Source organism: Salarias fasciatus, chromosome 1 (genome assembly GCF_902148845.1).
Source record: "Salarias fasciatus chromosome 1, fSalaFa1.1, whole genome shotgun sequence".
Classification (NCBI taxonomy): Eukaryota; Metazoa; Chordata; class Actinopteri; order Blenniiformes; family Blenniidae; genus Salarias; species Salarias fasciatus.
In genome coordinates, this window is record NC_043745.1 from 39,653,189 (window position 1) to 39,673,769 (window position 20,581).

General features: G+C 49.1%; 1 protein-coding gene across 1 annotated transcript; it reads left to right on the forward strand.

Annotated features, from left to right (window-relative positions):
• Positions 1–3,579: 3,579 nt before the first annotated feature.
• LOC115389057 (uncharacterized) lies at positions 3,580–17,792 on the forward strand. Its single transcript, XM_030092478.1, has 12 exons — positions 3,580–3,705; positions 7,895–8,241; positions 8,324–8,465; positions 8,861–9,500; positions 9,579–9,723; positions 9,817–9,960; positions 10,048–10,106; positions 10,182–10,369; positions 13,031–13,425; positions 13,495–13,591; positions 14,714–14,885; positions 17,572–17,792. The coding sequence occupies exons 1-12, from the start codon at positions 3,580–3,582 to the stop codon at positions 17,790–17,792; spliced, it is 2,676 nt and encodes an 891-aa protein (XP_029948338.1).
• Positions 17,793–20,581: the final 2,789 nt, after the last annotated feature.

Sequence of the window (20,581 nt, forward strand, 5' to 3'; positions counted from 1 at the left end):
AATTTCATCAGTAATTCTGGAGCTCTGCCTCGTGTAGAGGACATTCACTCACGTTCGGTATCAAAAGGGGAAAGTTAATTTAAGCTGGTTGTTAATCTTTCGAATAAACAATGGTTGAATTATCAGAGACGCGTGATAGCGAGCTCAGACTGTTAAAATCAGAGACTTTGTCACAAAACACACCAAAAACAGCCATGAATTGTCCAGTTCAGTTCATGAGTTTATTAAAAATGTCTGTTCCTCATCAACACATCTCAGGACAAAGCAGAGCAGATTCCAAGCATGCAAACCATCTGTGTGTGTGTGTGTGTGTGTGTGTGGTACGACTGAGAGAGTTCCACCCCATTCAAAGTGAGAGGGGGGGGGGGGGGGGGGGGGGGGGGGGGGGGGGCGTGTTGTGACCCCCCTCCCCCCGTGCAGTCTGGGGGGGCGGTGGGGGGGAGGGGTGAATGTGCTTCCCGCCCCCGTGTGAGTCGGGCGGGGCGACACGTGGACGCGTGCGCGGATTCGACGGACGCTTCGCTTTGTTTCTTTGAAGAGTAGCGCGCTTGGTTATTAGAATGAAGAGGAAAGAGATGAGCCGCCTCTCGTCTCACACGCCTGAACAACGGCCGGCAGGTCTGAGGTGAGAGGGGAGCGGCGTGCGCACGTGGGCGTGCGCTAGAGAATAAAAAGAGAAGAAACAGTCACTCGTGTACAAGAAGGAAACTTCAGTTTCAATTCACAAATAAAAACACAAGCTTGAACTGTGACCCTCTCTCAGCCATTTGCTTTTTTGATGGGGACCACATGAAGAATTTATCCCCCAAATTTCATTCCCCAAAGTGTTTAAGATTTGGTTGAGATTTGATCTGTTATGTACGAATGGCAGCCATTTATCACACTCAAAAAATGGCAAAATTTGACATCAACTTTGTGGCGTTGCCACGCGGAAACCGTAATGTGAAGATTTGTGAATTGGATAACTTTTGTCTACTTGTGTAGATGGTGTCCACCAAATTTCAGCTCATTTGGAGAAGCGCGCGATCAAAACGAACATTTTGTATGACGTCCTGGAAAACGATGACTCAGCAATTTTGAAAATTCAATCCCAAATAGCTGCTTTCCTGCTTTTCTGAGGGTGGGGTCATAATAATATTTTTTGTTTATCCTGACAGGGCGCATGTGTATACCGAATTTTGTGGCTGTACGACAAAGTTTATTGTGGACCCCCTCCCATTGACGCAATGCATTTTGGGTTTTACAGGTGGCGCTGTAGAGCCAATTTTTAAATCCCAATATTGAAATTCATATTAAAAACATTTTTTCGCCGGAACTGAATTTTGTGCAAAATTTGGTGAGTTTTCGAGCATGTTCAGGGGGTCAAATTCGTGTTTAAAGAACAGAAGAAGAAGAAAAAGAAAGAAAGAAAGAAAGAATCATATTTTTTGCAAAAACAATATGCGATTTTTTTTTCTGCCATTATTTCGCCCACATGTTGTATATTTTCGGAAAGGTCTTGACAAGCCCGATGCGTCTGTAAGGTGTTTGAGAGTGTGCAGGCCTGTGGTCGAGCGCTACGCGCTTGACAAGTCATGTTTGTGTGTGAGAGTGTGTGTGCGTTTTTTGTATTTGTACACGTGTGTATGAGTGCATGTCGGTGTGTGTGTGTCTGGACATGTTGTATGATGTCTGTGGTCGAGCGCTGTGCGCTCGACTAGTCGTTGTCTGTGTTGCAGAAACAACAGGCCCTTCGCCCTTGGCAGGCCAGGGGCTCGGGCCTAATAAAATAAGGCTGAGTCTCAAACAGCCACTGAAGCAAACTAAATTCAAAATGAAGACTAAAGCTAACTCAGTACAGCAGTTCAGAATAAATACTACAGTAGAACAGGCCTCTAAATAAGACAACAGTTCCTTTCGGATTACAGTCAAGTCGGCCCAAATCCAAGTTGGCACCGACCAACTGCGACTAGCTTAGCTGCAAGCGAGTAGGGGCTGTTTGTGTAACCCAGCTGTAATTTATTTTCTTTTTTTTCATTTCATTTAAACTCAACTGTAATTTATTTTATTTTATTCAAACCCAGCTGTAATTTGTATTTTCAGTTGTAATCTATTCACACTGTGTTATGTTATCTGGGTATTTTATTTTGTTGGTTTGATGACGGTTTTACCACAGACAACTGATTTGCGGCACATCCACACAACGTGCTCTGATGGCCGAGCAGCAGAAGCCACGTTCTGCTCACGCTCTGCAGCCTGTTGCTTCATACAGCCGTTCTGCTGTTTGTTCCGTCGTGGCTGGTGAGGATTGCTGTGCATGTGTCCCGCTGACGGTGGAGAGGTTCTGCTGGTAGCTGCACTGCTGCCAGAGGAGGACTGTCAGCATCTTTCCTGCCGGTCGTGGAGGAGAGGAGAGGAGTTGCCAGCTTACATCCTGCCATCTCTGGTTGCTCAATCCAGGCAATCACAGGCACACACACCTACACAGCTGTGTTCCTTTGCACGTGCAAATAACTTTAAGAGCTCTTTAAAGGTGCCTTATTTTTTTATTTGCTTGCCAGCAGATTTTTCTTTGCTTTCTTCAAAGACATTGAAAAGGACAAAATAACAGCTTATTTTGTTTTGCTGAGGACTTCTGAGATTTTTAATTTTTTTTGGACTGAGAAAGAGCAAATAACAACTTGCCAGGTGCTGTTCATCATTTCATTTGTGGTCAACACAGAGTTTATTGCGAGTTTTGGGTTACATTTTGGTAGTCTGATTTTCATGGTTGATGAAGAATGTGTGACATGCATTCCGGTCCAGAAATTGTAAATAAAAGAAAAAAATCTGGATGTGATCGTAAACTGCTATCAGGACTCTGACTGAATTCTTCTTATTGGTTACATTTGCTCATGTGACTGGTCCTCAAGGCATTGTGGGAATCGTAGAGCAAACAACACGGGCACACAGCTGACGGGTTATTGTGCGTATCGGACCACCCGTTAAAAAGAGGTTTTGGGTCGAGTTGGTAAGAAGCGTACAGTCAAGTTGGCCCCTTCAGAGCCCCCCCCGCAAGTTTGCATGGGGCCGACTTGACTGTATCCCGGGGGCGGGGCCGAGTTGGTCGAGGCCGTCTTCACTGTAAACCTTTAATTCACATTGAATCGCCACTCAAGTGTGCTATAATTAATCTTAGATTAATTTTTTAATGTGTTAATTTCACTTCCTTGTGTGTTCTCATTCTCAGACCATCTCCGAACACACCGAGCAGCCAACGCGCCCTCTGCTGGTCAGACCGAGACACTGCTCGATAGGGCTCTGAATGCCACCGCTGCATCCTGGATCCTGTCTGGACTGCGTCTCCTGCTCCGAGCTGACCCTGGTTCCAGTCCGGTTCTCTGGATCCAGGTGTTCAGAGCTGTCGTCACGTCATCAGTCGTTGCGGCTGTACATCACGTTCACACCTTCTGTCACCGCTGCGGTGAAGTGAGATCCGTCACGCCCGATTCCTTTGTCCTCATGAGCGATATCCGTGATGAGTCAGCAGAATCGCACCGTCAGCCCGGAGCCTGAGGAACCCGTTCAGCAGACGCCTTCATTTGCGTCTGGCTCTCCCCGATGGCGTCTCGTCTCCTCGTTCTGATCGCCGTCGCCACGGCGTCCGTTCGGGACCCGGGGAACCGGCACCTGGGGGGCTCCGTGACCGTCGTGCCCCGAGGGAGGGACTCGGACGGAACCTTCCAGGTAACAGAACCTCTTCCACTCCACGAGCAGGGCAAGGGAAAAGGAGAACCTCCATGGCGCTCTGGGGAGTCTGTTTCCATGACAACGGCAAACCGGGCGAAAATATTCGGGGTCCGTCTCCATGGAGCCGAGGAAACAGCGATTCTGCACATGATCAGAAGATTCTCCAGTGTTAATGTACTCTGCTCATGTTTTTGTTGTTTCTTTACAAAACCCTGCAGCACCGACTAGTGGAACAAGTTGAAAACTACGTCATTTTCGGTGTTCCTGAGTTTCCATGGAAACGGACGTCGTTTTCAAAAGGTTGTGAGACGTTAACTTGACCAGAGGCTGCGCTGATGACAAGTTTACACGAACACTGAACAAAGTAATCTGATTACTGTTCACCAAGACGTGGCCCCATTCATCTCAGGGGATCAATCCCATCATGCTTTGCACTGTGACGTTTGTACTGTGTGAGATTCTCACAGGGTCTCTCCAGCAGCTTCGCCAGCAGGGCGGCAGTTGGACGCTCAGAACCCATCGCCCCCGGGTTCTAAAGCTCTGGCCCCGGCTCCGGGACCTGGCCGTGACGCGTAGCGTAGGGGGTCCTGCACTCTGAGGCACCCCCCACTGGCAGTGTTCCACCATTCCCCCTGCGGCCCCGGCTCTGGGGGGGCCCTCTTAGACTGGCGTGCCAGACTGACTTTCTTTATGTGTTCCACACATACAGACAGTCTGGCACGGCGCCATCGGGGCAGCGTTTCAAACTGGCAACAAGAGGCGGGACTATAGAGCGGAGAGAACCGATCCAAGAAACAAGGCCGTGATGCCATGACAATGACGTACGCAGCTCCGCTGTGGTCGTTTTGTGGTCCAAAACACGGGATCATGGCAGGTAGTTTTACATCCGTTTTACCCCCAATTTCCACCAGATGCTAAAGCGTTGTGCCGCCCCGGCGTCTTGTTCCTACAGTCAACGCACACCGGGAGCGCAGCGCCGTTTAGAAGCAGCGACCTGAAGCGAATCACCAGCGCCGTGGCGCATGCCGACGTTCTGGTGATCCGTTGTAACACCGGGGCTTCTGGGACGTGGTGCGGCACTTTGCCGTCCGGTGGAATTTGGGGGTTAGAAAGAAAAGCCCTCAGAGCAGATTCTCGCTGTGGTTTCAGTGAAAAATTCAGTTCCATCAAAACTTCAGACAGAGCCGTGGAGAAACCTCGCTGTGTTGCAACCGCCACCATGATTGCTTTGGGGTGGGGGTAAAATATGACGCATCTAGGGCTGTCAAATGATTAAAATTTTTAATCAGATTAATCACAGCTTACAAATTAATTAATCATGATTAATCACAAATAATCCCAACTTTCAACTATGTCTGAAATATGCCCTTTTTTCCTGTATTGCATTAACAAAAAAACGACAGGACATGATTATATATATTTAACACGTGATGTGTTTTATATTTAAGGCTCCAAATAAAATAAATATTCAAAAAACTAAAACATGCACACCATAACATATTGTCTGTGTGTGTGTGCAGCGCTCCCTCTGCAGTCCCTCTACAGTTGGTTTTTGGCAGGAGTTACATTTTCAGGTCTGTAACAAATGTAGTACCACAAGAAAAGTAAAACTAAGAGATACCACACTTTTTTCTTACACAATAAAACAGGTCATTCTTAGCCAGTCTTCCTTTTTGTGTGGGAAACAGAAAACTGCTTCAACATATGGATTCTACTTGTTTGATTAAAAATGAGGCAGCCGGCTGATCTCCCTCCATATTGCTTTCTTCTTCTGTTTTGATAAATGAGTTGACGCCAGGCCTCCTCTGCCTCCTGTCTGCTGCCCGTCCAGCTTCACATGTCCGCGTGGGTGTGCGCTGCGCGTTGGTCCACGTGACGGAAAAATCGTCATGAATTCCTGTCCGCTAGGGTCCGCGGCCCGATCCGCGGACGTCCGCGCAGCAGCCAGATTTTGAGACCGCGCTGCGCGCAGGTCGCAGCAGTCTGGGAGAAAGGGGAGAAAGGCGTGGCATCGGGGGCGCGCGGACGCGGAAACACGTACATGTGAAGCATGGACGAGCCGAGGCTGAGGTGAGGCTTCTTCTTCGGTTGCTGGCAGCTTGCAGGCAGCTTGCATTCCATGCGGGTGCACTACCGCCACCCGCTGGTAGAGGTGAGGCTTGTCATGATGCGCATGCGTTAAACTGCGTTAAAAATTAACGAGATTAATTACATAAATTAATTAACACCATTAACGTGTTATTTTTGACAGCCCTAGACGCATCACTAACTCCGCCTCTCGTGAGCTGTGATTGGACAGACAGAAGTTTGCCGGGCAGAAGTCAGATTCAAACGGCGCCGTCCCAGACTGTTTCCCCATGAATCGCTGAGCATGGAGACAGTCTGGCGTGCCGGACTAGGGCCCTCTAGGGGTCCTGCACTCTGAGGCACCCCCCACTGGTGGGCTTCCACCGTTCCCCCGGCGGCCCCGGCTCAGGGGGGCCCCTGTGGGGGTCCGGCCCTCTGAACTGACGTCTCGGACACGCCGACTGGACGACTGACGCTCTTCATTCGGCCGTCGCCCTCAAAGCCGTTTGTCCTCTGCAGTTAGTCCAGAACTCCGCGTCACGACCTTTAGGGGGGTCAAAGCTGCAGCTCCTGGTGCCCAGAGCCGGACTTAAAACCAGGGGGGACCACTATTGCAGATTTCTATATTGATAATCAGTTTGCTTCATTTTCACAATTGCAGGCCAGGTTTGATCTCCCATCTAATCATCTATTTCGATATTTCCAAATTAGAGATTTCGTTAAACAATCTTTTCATCAACTCGAGTCGAAGCCCAGCCAACATAACTTTTATGCTCTTTTGACTGGATCTCCGACGTCAAAACATATAATCTCTCATTTTGTTGATCTCTTTCATCCCGGTGTCCCATCCTCACATATTAAAGAGGCATGGATTAACGATATCGGTGAGGATATTTCAGATGATCTGTGGACTGGTGCTTTAGGCAGGGGGAAAGATTGCTCGGTTAACGCTGGACTTCAACTTATCCAATGTAAAGTTATCCATCACCTCCACTTCTCTAAGACTAAGCTAAATAGCATATTTCGCACCGTATCTCCGACCTGTGACAGGTGCAAGTCTGCCAATGGGACGCTTGGTCATCTTTTCTGGGCCTGCCCTGCGCTTAGGATTTTTTGGGATAGTGTTTTTAATTTCTACAGTAATGTATTCGACAGAAAACTGCTCCCTGATGGTTTACCGGTGATTCTCGGTCATTCTAAGCATACCCTGTCTTTTCCAAGAGCACTACAACAGGCCCTTGCATGTGGTCTGGTTATTGCAAAACGTGTCATATTGCGAGAGTGGAAGTCGCCCTCACCCCCCTGTTTCAAAACGTGGTTAAATGATATGGTTTCCTGCATCTACCTTGAGGAAGTACGCTACTGTTTGGCTGGAGCCCAACCTGTGTTTTATAAGATCTGGGGTCCTTTCATTGCACAAATCAGAAATTGATTATCTTGTTTTGATTCTATGGCCTCGATCCTCCCACGCCGTTCTTGCTCCTATCGTCACAGGGGTCTCCTGGCAGACTTCTGCTCTCTCTGAATATGGCTTGAAGTGACTGGCTTTGGTATCTATTTTTAATTTTCCACATGTTTGGATATCTACATTTGCTCATGTGCATGTGTATGTATGTATATGTGCGTATATGTGTATCTATGTATATATATATGTGTGTATGTATGCATGTATGCCCGTGTATATATGTATATATATATATATATATATATATAGACATACACATACATATAATTTATTTAATTGTTATCATTATTATTATTATCATTATTACTATTGTTTTTTTCTTTTTTTTGAACTGGCATCTGATGTGTGTTATGTGTGTGTACGTTGTTTTGTGTGTATCTAAAACTGAAAAAGCTATACATAAAATATGGAAAAAAAAAAAAAAACCCAGGGGGGACAGGGCTTTCTCTGTGGTTGGCTCCAGACTTTGGACCCCCCATGGTGGAAGTCCCGTCTAAAGACCCATCCTTGACCTGCAGGTCTTCTGTTACTGTGATGAATTACACCTTTTATTTATTTGACTAGGTTTATGTTTTGGTCTCAACACTGTTTCTCGCTGCAGAGGCTTTAAATCGACCCAGATTAACGGGGACATGTCCTAACGTCTCCGTCCAGGTGGAGGTCCACAGCCTGCAGAGCGCCGCCCGGTGCCACGTCAGTCCCTACGCCTGTCTGTACGGCGACTGCGGCTCCGAGGTGGACAACGGCGTCTCCGAGGTGTCCTCAGGTTCCGGTTGGTGCGCCGTAGAGTCCAGGGTCCTGATAAAACTCCCCCTCAACCACCCCATCGCTCTGGGATACCCGACTCCAGAGGACCAGCGCCGCGGCGGCGAATCCTGGACCCCTAACGTCCGGGGCTCCTCTGCCGCCTGGGCGATGATGGCGCACATTGACCTGGGAATCCGGTCTGACACCCAGGAATCCAACCGCCCGCCGGTGTCGGCCATGCTGCCCGTCGTCAGGTAAGCGTGTCAGGAGAGTTTCCCTGGTTTCTATGGAGACGCACAACACGACCACGTCACGTGACGCAGAACTGTGTTCCAGGGTGACCAGGAACTGCCCCCGCACCTTCAGACTGCTGGTTTTTGATCCCGACGGTGACCGGGTGAGATGCAGAGTGCCGACGGTGTCCGGCAGCGACGAGTGTGGCATGTGCGGCGGTTCAGCCGGTTTGACCCTGGACCAGGTGAGAGGAAACTACAAGAAGAGATTATTGAGCATCTTCCTCCTCTGACATCAGATTATAGAGCATCTTCCTCCTCTGATGTAACTTCATATGGATTTAATGAGTGAATCAATCTTTACAAAACTGCAATAATCCAGGGGGTGATTCTGAAAGAAAAGAATATCATGAAGGACTGAAAGATATAATTTATACCTTTTTCCTGTGACTCAAAGTATTTAAGAGTAACCACCAACTGTGGTAAAGTTCTTATTTTCTGTAACTTTCCCAGCATTGACCAAACTCCAGGTGACCTTTGTCATTAATCAGTAGATGTGAACAGGCCGGATTGTTTTTGCTGCTCAGCGATCCTGCTGAACTTCAGCGTATTGTGTGTGACGGTGTCTGATGTCTGCCAGGACTCCTGCTCTCTGGAGTATTCGTCCAGTGGGGCGGCTGGACGCCATCCCGTCGAGTTGATGGTGGAGGACTTCCCCGAGATGGAGATCAAACTCCACTACTCCCAGGGATACTTCACCCTGAAACGTCCTCCGTCAGCGGCGAGGAGCAAGCGGTTCGTCCGGAACAGGTCGGGGTTACCGACCGCCTCCACAGCACCTCCGACCGCCTCCACAGCACCTCCGACCGCCTCCACGGCACCTCCAACCACCTCCATATCCAGTCCAACTGCCTCCACAGCACCTCCAACCAACACCACAACCGATGGAACGACCACAGCACCTACAACCGCCTCCACAGCACCTCCAACCAAAACCACAACTGATGGAACCACCACAGCACTTCCAACAACCACCACCACAGCATCTTGGACCAAGTCCTCATCTGCTCCAACTGCCATCAGTGCAACCACATCAAGTCCAACCACTGCCACACCACCTCCAACCTCCATCACAACTGATAGGACCACCACACCAGCTCCGCCCACTGCTCCAGCTGATAGGACCAGCAGCCTGTCCGATCGGACCAGTCCAGCTGAATCGTATTATCTGACTTCCATTCCTCCTCTGAGTAAAATCCCTCTTCAGTTCACGGTTCACGGTACCTTCTTCTGGCTCTGATCATTTCCAGTCCGCAGGTTTCCCGAGGTTCTCACCGTTTGTCCTCTGGTGTTCTCAGTGGACTCTTTCGATGCCCCTTCCTGCCTCGATGGTCTCTACTTCCCAGTTTTCTTGGCACCGACTCCAGAGAACGGGATGAATCTGCCTGCATCTGTTGGCCAGCTCCTCGAAATCAAAGTCCGATCGAAGGCACGCTTCGCCACGTAAGAATCACCATGAGACGTCCAGATTTGTAGGACTTGTCATCCAGCTGGGTCGGAGTCTTATTTAGATCGTGCTCATCGTTCCCCCTGTAGGATCGGCGACCTGGCTGTGATCGGACCGGGAGGCATTATGAAACACTTCGTCTCCTCGGGATCATACGTCATAAGGTGGAAACCGGCGGCTCGTGATCTCGGCGGCTATTATCCGGTCTGCTTCACTTCTGAAGCTAGAGACGGGTGAGTTTTTCAATGTTTTAGGCCGACAGATGTGGCACATATTGAAGCACACCTCTAAAAGAGTGTGTTCGGTCCCGTCCCCTGCAGGTCCGACCGGCTGTACCAGTCCAAGCCGCGCTGCGTGACGGTGGAAGTCAGCCGCTACGGTTCGGACAGTCGCTTCAGCTTCACCGTTCCTGCTCTTTACTGTGATCACAGCCAAGCATCTTTACGTTGTTCAGAGGCGGTGGTGACCTGCTCCCAGACCGCCATGAGGGTGGAGGTGAAGAAGAACGCTGCCATCAGACGCAACCAGGACAGACTGCGTCTGAGGGACGCCGGGGACGCGTCCTGCAGCCTGGAGAGACGCTCCAACGCAACGCACCTGGTGGTCCTCCTGAGCCTGAACGCCTGTGGGACTCAAATCGAGGTACAGATCCGGTGACGGCAGTCTGATTTGACCTCTAGCTGTGTTCACACCAAACGCGACTTTGTGTCAAAAATTGCGGCAACGCGAGAAGTTTAACGCGCATCAATTTTGAGGTCCGAAGCTAAACAACGCCGGGCCCTTTAGCCGCGTTCACACCGAACGCGTCAAATGCGTCACATCTGGTGGGAAGGCGGGGCTTCCTGCCGTATTGCCTGTGTTAGCTTAGCATCATGGCTAACCCCGTTGAGCGTGAGCAGGTGGCTTGGCTTTACTTGCTTCATAAAGCCAGACAACGACGCCGTTGGCGGACAGGATGCGGTTCCTGGGTGCACGATATTATCCACAGACGGTCGGAGTTTGACAAGTTTCACTAGTTGCTCCAGGACGTCCAGGATGAGTGTCGCTTTCACCGGTCCCCGCCCCCTGACCTACATCACCATAGACACGCTCTCTGATTGGTTTGCCACAAAATCGCGACACGCCAAAGTTCAGATTTCCCAACTTCAGCGTCGGACACAAAATCGCGACGCTTAGCAAAATCGCGTCGCCGACATGTCATCGCCCTGACGCGCTGCGAAGAAGCGTCTGACGCGTCGCGACAATGTGTTGTGACAATGCGCCGCGCCCGACGCGTCGTGTCTCGTCGCCGGTAGAATGCACGTTCCCATTTGTTTTCAATTGTATTTTGACGCAAAATCGCGGAAAGCATTTAGCGGTGTGAACACAGCTTCTGACCTTTGGGTACTGGTCATAGCAGTACAACTATGTTCTCCCCGAAGGGATGAAAAACGGTCTAGAAACCGGCTAACGGTGCAGGAAAGCCGGGCATTAAAGATACTTAGAGATCCGCCTCTCCATGTACTGAGGCGGGCGCGGTTTATGAAAATATTACAGATATGGCCGAAGTCACCTGGTTTTAGCCGTTAGCAGCGTTAGCAGCAACACCACACCCCCACCCCCCACCATCTCCCCCACGCCAAACTCTTTTCATGCAGGAAACACTGTACTTTGTGTGTAACACTTTGTTTTTCATCAAGAAGCAGCTACTGGAGACCAACGGACAACAAATGATTTCCGCTGACGACCTCTGGGTCTTTTCATCCACTGACCTGTCAGTTACAAACTAGCAGGCACCTTGTCTCCCGTTTGTGATAAGCTGTTTGCGTTTCTGTGGCAAAATTAAAGAAAACAATAATTACCTCATCAGAATAATCCATCTTTTTTCACCAGCTGTCCTTATTCACACAGAATAAAAACCGTTTTCAACGGTGATTCGCGCTGTGGAAACGCGAATCACTGTGGCAGCGTTTGGGGGGGAGAGGGGGAGTGAGGACACCGGGACACCTGGGCGTACGTCATGTGGAAGCGCCGGCTTTATTGTTGTAAGAACGCAGAATTCCGCTAGAGGGCGACCGAAGTTACGCACTATAGCCGGGTTCCTCAATTAGCGGACCCAGGGCAAATGTATGGAAAAAAAAAAAAATAAAGAAAAAAATCTTTCTTTAAACGCTCCGTGTTCCGTGTGAGCACCGTTCTGCGCCGCGCTGCTCTGTGCGAGGTGTAATTGCCGCTCTGCAGCACGCTCCATCGCACCGCACTGCTCGGCATTCCTCGGTATCGCTCGCGCAGCCCCCCCACACCCCCACAGGGTGCTGAAGCCCGGACCCATGCTTGTATATAACAAACAAATGTGGACCTTCAAGATTTGTATTTGAGGACCCCTGCACTATAGCTTTAAATCCAGAGCCTCTCCAATACACACCCATTATAAAAACAAAAACGGCTGAAATTCTCTCCATACTTGAAGGCTCATTTATATTTATTAAAAGATATTGAAATGAGATGTTCACATCTGTGTAGAGGACAAAAATGCCGACGTTTTGAGATATTAAATACATCTCTACGTGAAAGCATGGCGACTCACCGTGGAGTTGTTTGGGGATGAATTTTTTGGGCGACTCATCCGGAATGAATGGGAAAGAGTTGCCGTTTTTTGGCAATTTTCTCGGTTCTTTTTCACTGGAATGCCGAGAAAAGTTCAGAGAACCCTGTTCCCGGAATTTAGACTCGTTTCGATGTGACTTTTGTGGTGCTGCTCCAAATGGTGCGGGACGAGTTTTCAAAGTTTTCCCGTCAGAAGAATATTAAAATGTTGACTCTGGACAAGGCCCGGCTAGGAGAGTTGTCTTTGTGCCTTCTCAAGGCAGGCACAAAGAACTAAATAGAGAGTAGAGAAGGAAGAGAGCAAAGATTCCACCATCCTTCAACTTGAACTGACACTCCAGACGAGCGGCTGCTACACCTGAACAGAGCTACCTGAACAAACCCGAAACCCGAACCCAAAGCGCTGGACGGACTCAGGACGTCCTGAGGTGGTGTTATCATTACAGAAACACTATTCAGACTCGAACCAGAGCACTACTGAGGCGGAACAGGCTTCAGTGACCGGTTCCACAAGAAACGCCGTGAAAACAGGAAAATCAAAGGTCTTAAAATCACAGCTTTCTGATTACTTTTAGCACAAACTGTAAGGATAAAACACTTCCAGCCAGGATCAGGGAAAATTGGAAATATTCTGGAAGTGCTGGGCCTGGCTAATGGAGATAACTGTTGTTCCCTTTGAGTTCTACTTGATCTGCTTCCACTGTTTGATTCTTTCAGGAAGACGAAGCCACCATCACCTTCAAGAATGAGATCACGTCTGCCGACCTGAGAGAAATTATCACCAGAAAGCCAGAGATCCACATCGCCGTTTCCTGCATCTACCCGAAGAAAGCCAACCTGACTCTGGGGTTCCGGCACAAGAACCCGTACGCCTTCAGCCAGAGCGGCTTCGGCAGCTTCAGCTTCCAGTTCGAGTTCTTCCAGAGCCAGCTCTTCAGACGGCAGGTGGAGGGCAGCAGCTACCCGGTGGAGGTGTCCCTCAAGCAGATGGTCTACATGCAGATCCAGGCCTCCTCCTCCATCCCCGACACCCAGCTGTTCGTGGAGTCCTGCAGGGCCACGCCCTACGACAACCCCGAGTCCCGCGTCAGCTACACCATCATGGAGGACGGGTGGGTGAGCTCAGCGGAGAGACCGGCGTCTCTCTGAGGGTCTGGACCCTGATCGCTGCTCTGCTGCAGGTGCGTGAGGGATCCCACCGTGCAGGTCTACCCCGGACCCGGGTCCGTCTTCCAGTTCGGGATGGAGGCTTTTGAGTTCATCGGTGCTCACGATGAGGTAACGTCCAGATCCGTCCACTCCGGGGTCAAACCCTCCCTCCAGCCATCAGCTGCTTCGGTTGGTAGAGAGATCAGCTCTCAGTCAGAATGTTGCAGGTTTGATTCCCCATTTGTCCACCTATTGAAGTGTCCTTGAGCAAGACACTGAAGTCCAAACTGATCAGATTCATCAAACTTCCTCAGGATCTTTCACTGATGGGAGCAGAGTTCTGCCAGAACCTCGCTTCAGTTCCATCCTCTGAGTCTGGTTCTGCAGAAAGTCTCTGATCTGGTTCTGGTTCTGGTTCTCCTCTACTTGCTCATGCAGATTGTTGCTCTTCTTGGTCAAACTGTTTGCAGATGACTACCGTATTGGCCCGAATATAAGACGATGTTTTTTTCCAGAAATTGCATCCTCAAAAGTGGGGTCGTGTTATAATCGCGGACTTACGGTAGATGGTCAATACGCATCCGCGCAGCTAGAAGGAGCCAAAGTATCACTGACCAGAGAGCGAGTGGAGTGACGAAATGAGATCAAATGATCTGATGAAAAATGGCGGATCATCTGGAACAAAGGGGCTGAACGCTGGACAACTGAGCAAACAACAGAGGCGAAGTTATGATACCAACTTTAAACTGATGGTGATCAACGCAGCAGAGTCATCAAACTACTGCCAGGAGAGACTGATAGAAGGGTGAGTGAAGACGTCTCTGAAAACAGAAAGACGGAATGTCCACCACCAGAGCCTGATTCAGCTGAAGGCACTGAAAAGTTACTTACATCATTTATGCAGTTTGGACCCCTTGAGGCTTCTTATTTGTTGCTTATTGTTTCTTAGTTTGAGAAACAGAATATATTTTTTTCATTTTCTATCTTGTGAAATGTTATCTCAGTTGTGCGTTTTTGAGTTTATAATAATTGTATAATTAAAAGTTGTTTTATGAGTGACCTTACTGTCTTCAGCATTTTTTTTTCCCACAAAATGATCTTTGAAAAATACGGGTCGTGTTATAATCGGAGTCGTCTTATATTCGGGCCATTACGGTATTTTGTGTTTGTGGCTGTAGAAAAAGTTTTTTTGAATTGCCGTCCCCCCTCCGTCCTCCGTCCTCGTCCCCGTCTCCGTCCCTGTGTCTGCAGGTCTACATCACCTGCTCGGTGCTCCTGTGCCAGAGCGGCGTGCCGAACACCCGCTGCTCTCAGGGATGCCTGGAATCAGGAAGCGGTCGCAGCAGGAGGGAGGCCGGGGCTCAGACCAGCAGCCACTTCATTTCCCAGGGTCCTTTGCGCCTGAGGGCTTCAGACAACGAGGGTGAGGATGCTCTCAGGCAAAACCACAGATTGTATATAGAAGTGGGCTGGACATGTGGCTGAAAACATGAAGTCTACCCGGAAGTGTCAAAAACTTGCAATATCACAGCGTCCACCAGGGGGGGCTCCAAAAAGGCTGTGACTCCATAGACTCCCATTCAAAATGAAACATCTATAAAACTGGATCGGATGAGTTTCTATAGTTCAGAGTTGTTTTTTTCATTGCATTTCATGGTCCGGAAGAGAGATCAGGTGGTCCATTTGAAAATATATAATTTTTGAATTTTCTATAGAGCGTTAAATTTTTCATAACGAGGGGGCGTGGCTACTTGATTGACAGGTCTGCTCTGGAATGATGGACAGATTCTTCTAGCGGCTTTCAGTAGGTTTACATTAAGGAGTCTCACATTAAGATTATGTTCTCATCAATTTTTACTTTCCACAGTGACCCAGTTTGTTGACTAGTTTTAGTTAGTTGTTGATTCATTGTAACCAGGACTAGTTCCTGGATTAACTGCTCAAAAAGACCCTCAAAGGATTTTGTTATCCAGTTTTTTTCTGTAATTTCTGCATTTATATATAGTGTTAACAGTAAATACGATGTGTTGTGTTCACCAAAACAAATCATTTTTTCTGAGTGGTTGTGTTTTGAACATAAAGTTCAGAAAACTTTAAGCAGCACCAGGTTTTGTTTTCCTGGCTCTCGTCGGTGCTGCTTTGTTTTGGATCCAGGCTGCTTTGTCCACCTTTTAATGCAGCCTCAGGCGGGAGCGTACCGATGTTCCCCGGGTCCGATGTTCCTCGCTTTGTATGGACCGGGGAACATAGGACCCTTTTTCCACATAAGGGTCCTATGTTCCCCGCCAAAAGATTAAAAAAGACGCACTTCTTTTTCTGCGATTGATTTGTTTTGGTTCATATGCGGCATCTGAACAGGGAGCTCGCTCTGACAGCAGACAATCAGACAGACGGCCAAAAATATCAACCAAATCCCAAAAGAAAGACAATAAAAAGAGATATAAGGTGGAAGAAGCTTTAGCAAGGAGGTCAGTGAGGGGGGGTCGGCAGGACAGCAGGAGCCCTGCAGCGTCTCCAGAGGGGCCAGTTACAGATTCAGGTAAAATATTATTTCCTCCATCAAAGTACAGCAAACCATGTATTCCTCGTTTCCAAAAATTAATTTTAGAACGAATATATTTTCTGAATAAATCCCTTTGTCCTGTGGAGCCTGCAGTCCCAGAATCAAATGAGCAGGGTGAGGACGGACCGTGTGGGAAGGTGTCCGTCCTGGTGCGCAGCCGGGGAGACTTATTTTACTCATTTTAATATGATCTTGATTATTATTGACGGTTAATAATACAACTATTCTGTGTGTGTTGGTGTGTGTGTGTTTATCAGGGAAACGAGTGCGCGGAGTGTGAGTGAGAGGTGACGCTGCTGAAATGCGCACCGTAAAAATTAAAGAGGCATTAATAAAGACGACGTGAGGCATTAAAAGGTTTGCTGATCCTCTTGGCTTAATATTCTGTTTATTTATCTTAATTTCTAATACATCAGATTACAGAAAAACAACCTGTTGGTGTGGTTCTGCAAAACACACTGCAAAATGTGTGACGGTCTGGCTGAGCGCTGCGGCCTTTGGAGGGGGGGGTAAGAATGCTGGCAGTTCTAGTGTGAATCATGGAGGATGTCTGTGTTTTTAGTCCTGTCCAGCGCCTCATATTAAGCCTGGTACACACTCAGCTCATTCCCTCAGGTCATTCATTCATTTCGGCATCTCCGTCAGCGTGAACCCCAACTCCTCGAAATTTTTTATTTAAGTTTTTATTAAGTTTTTATTAAATATTTTACTATATTTCAATGTCGTTTACATCAACTAGGTTGGTGCAAATGCAAATCTGCGCTCTCGCCGCGGCAAAAAACAAACAACAAAAAAAACCTATCCGAGTGCGCTATGACACAGCGGGGAACAGGACCCTTCTTTAGAAAGAGCTTTTGCTGCTAGCCCTGCTAACCGGGACAAAACACCACGAGCGGCGTGGAGAAAGTGCCGCGACCCGTGAGAAAACAGCGCGAGCGGCCGGGGGGGAGCACCGTGGGGCTGGCTGGCCGTGCTGGCTGGCTGGGGACAGAGCGCCGCTTGCGGCTGCTGTCAGCGCTGAGCGGCGGCCCGGCGGCGCTGTGAATCCCTGAAGAGAGCCAAGATCCTGCTAGCTGCCGGCACGGCGCGGCGGCGGACGTTCCCGGTGTTGCTTGGGATTCTGGCCAAATGCATAAACACTGTAAACGTTATTATTGACAAGTAAATGATATGAAACACCATGGAAGCAGCTCACAGCAGAACGCCACAGTCCTGGGCTCTGTCAGCCCCGCCCCTTGTCGCTCTCCGGCCCCGCCCCCTCACTGTCTTTTTTTCGTCGGGAGCCTCGTTTGATGATAATAGAAACAAACGGGTGACGTCACGAATGTTACCCACTTGGGCAAAACCTTCACAGCGTTTTGAGGGTCGGTTTATGTGACAACGGTACTCGGAGCAACTGAAACTGAATTTTGAAAATGTGCCAACTAAACGGACGTAATCTGTCTCAAGCTTTATGTCCAGGAACCTTTGAGCAGAGCTTTATCAGCTGATCTGTTGCTCCAGCAACGATAACATCACCTGGGTGTTTTGTTTTGTTCTATTTCAGCACCAGTGACAGTTCCAGACCTGTCCTTGAACCCGTCCCCAAAGTCGTCCCTGAACCCGTCCCCAAAGCCATCCCTGAACCTGTCCCTGAGCCTGGTCCTGAACCTGGTCCTGGCTGTGGGCTGCCTGCTGGTCTGTGTGGCGCTCATCTACAGGATCAGATCCAGATCCAGCAGGTCCAGAACCCAGTACCAACGTCTGCCGACCTTTGAGTTCGACTGAGACCTGAAGAACTCTGCTCTAGTTCACCGGAGAGCCGCGGTGCGTCAGTGGTTAGAGACGCAGAATGGGACTGGGTGTTCTGAGGTTCGAGTCCCATGGGTGACCACTGAGGGCCCCTGAGGGTCCCTGAGGGTCCCTGACCCTGAACCCTGCACACATACTGAAAAGTCTACCAGATATGATGGGTTGAATACAGAGAAGGAACCAGTCAGGTCTGATTTCTCTCCTTTCATCATTTGCGTCTCTCAGATTTATTCATCTTTTGTTTCTTCGTCCAGGAGGAATCTAGAGTCACATCAGGATCCAGTAGATCTCCTCAAAGTTGGTTATTTTGTAATCAAAGAGTAACTGACTCTTCAAACAGATCTGTGATATATCATTTGTCATTTTTTTTCATGTCGTTTTTGCCATTTTGTCATTCCCTCCATGCTTTTATTTTGAAGGCATAGTTTATGTTTGAGCTTTTGTTTTGGAAGTGTGGCGTTGATAGAAACGGTTGCTTGAAGTAAATGGACAGGTCTCGGGATGAGGAGAACGGACAGACAGCATAGCTTTAACGTCACCAGAAGCTGGATCAACTTTCGTTTCTGTTTAAGAATTTAGGTTTCTATAAAATGTGTTGTTTCTTTATACATGTTCATCGCCTTTTATTGCGTGTGTGTGTTGCCTGTTCATTCTCTTTCTAGCTCTTTACGGTGTTTCCAGAAGGAAAGTTTAAAGTCATGGAGATAAATACTTCTGTTAAACATCAGTAAGCTTCACTGTCGTCCGGCTGGGTTCGCTACAGGTAGAAAGCTGAACGCCTCCTTTTCATGTTTCAGTCTGGTTCCTTCCAGGATTGAAGTGGAAAGTTTCTGTCTGTCTGATGCCAGAATAATGAAAATGAGACAAAGTGCAGCTTCTGTGGGCTTTAGTAGGAATTACAAAACAAAACAAGTTTCTGCCCAACATGTGCGTAAATGATCTCTTTTGTCTGATGATGTATTTAATGAATTACACTGTCGACAAAATGAAAATCACGCTGGCTCATTTTCAAAAATAAACTGAAGGCATTCAACTGGATTTATTCGACTTTCCTGTTTCAATCTCCATGCATGAGAACGAGAAGAAGCTTCTCAGTCAGCCTCCATGAGAGAAACAGGAGAGAAACCAGCCAATCAGAGCAGAGGAGCGCTGGCGCAGTGAGGAAGTGGGAAAGTTCCCAGTTCATGGTCCAGATGGTTTCGCTGGACCTCATGTTAGTTTACTGAGTCCTGAGGTAAACCAGTGGAACTGATGGTGCTCTGCTCAGAGCGTGGAGAACCTGATTGTTGGACGCATGGATGTAAATATTCCTCTGAGGAACTCAAATCAAACACGATCCGGGTCACGGATCCTGGTCAGGCCTCAGAGAGGACATGTAGGAGGAGGGCGGGCAGGCGGGCGGGCGGGCGGTGCCCCCCCCCCCCTCCCCACCCCCCTCACGAGGCCAGCACCATTTTATGGCCCCAAACCAAGACAAGCTGGCTGCTCACCTCAAGCCGCCACAGCGAGGGAAACCAGACATGGGGGTGCAATACCACCGTCCCACCGCACGAGGGCACTCGTGAGACCTGCTCCTCAAAATGGAAGTGGCCGGCCAGGTTGCCCCCTGATTGGCTGAGCGGGGAGGGTGGGATGAAGTCCCTCCCCGCTCAGCAAATCAGGCTCCGTCATGAAGAGCGATACTGGATGAAACAAGGCATGTAGGGAGGTAACAAGGCAACAAGGCATGAAGGGAGGCAACAAGGCAACAAGGCAGGTAGGGAGGCAACAAGGCAACAAGGCATGTAGGGGGGCAACAAGGCAACAAGGCAGGTAGGGAGGCAAAAAGAAAGCAGGCCAGCAAGGCAGCGAGGCAGCAAGGATAAGAGGCAACAAGGCAGCGATGAAGCAAGGCATGTGGGGAGGCAGCAAGGCAACAAAGCAGCAAGACATCATAGCAACAAGGCAGCAAGGCACGTAGGAAGACAAAGCAATAAGACAACAAGGCAACAAGGTAGAGAGGCAGTGATGCAGCAAAGAAATAAGGCAACAAGGAAACAAGGCCGCAAGCCAACAAGGCAGCGATGAAACAAGGCAGGTAGGGAGGCAACAAGGCAGGTAGCAAGGCCACAAGACAGTAAAGCAACAAGGTAGCATAGCAATAAGGCAGAAAAGGAAGGCAGCCAGGCAAGAAGTCAGCAAGACATCATAGCAGCAAAGCAACAGGACAGCAAAGCAACAAGTCAGCAAGGGAACAAGGAAATGAGGCAGCAAGGGAATGAGGCAACAAGGCAGCGAGGCAGCGAGTCAACAAGGCAGCGAGGCAGTGAAGGAAAGAGGCAACAAAGTAGCAAGGCTCATAGCAAGAAAACAAGGCAGCGAGGCTCGTAGCAAGAAAATAAGGCAGGTAGCAAGGCAACAAGAAAGGGAAGCGACAAGGCAGCAAGGAAACAGCGCAGCAAGGCAGCAAAGCAACGCAGCCAGCGCCAGACGCCCGGGGCGGACCGGCTCCTGCCGGTCATGGCTCCGCGGGGCCCTGGCAGGTGATGTAGACCTGCAGACACAGGGACGGAGATGGGGACGGGGACGGAGGACGGAGGGGGGACAGCAATTCAAGAAAACGTTATTTCTACAGCGACAAGAAATAGTAATCTGCAAACAGATTGACCCAGAAGAGCAACAATCTGCATGAGCGAGTAGAGGAGAACCAGAACCAGAACCAGATCAGAGACTTTCTGCAGAACCAGACTCAGAGGATGGAACTGAAGCGAGGTTCTGGCAGAACT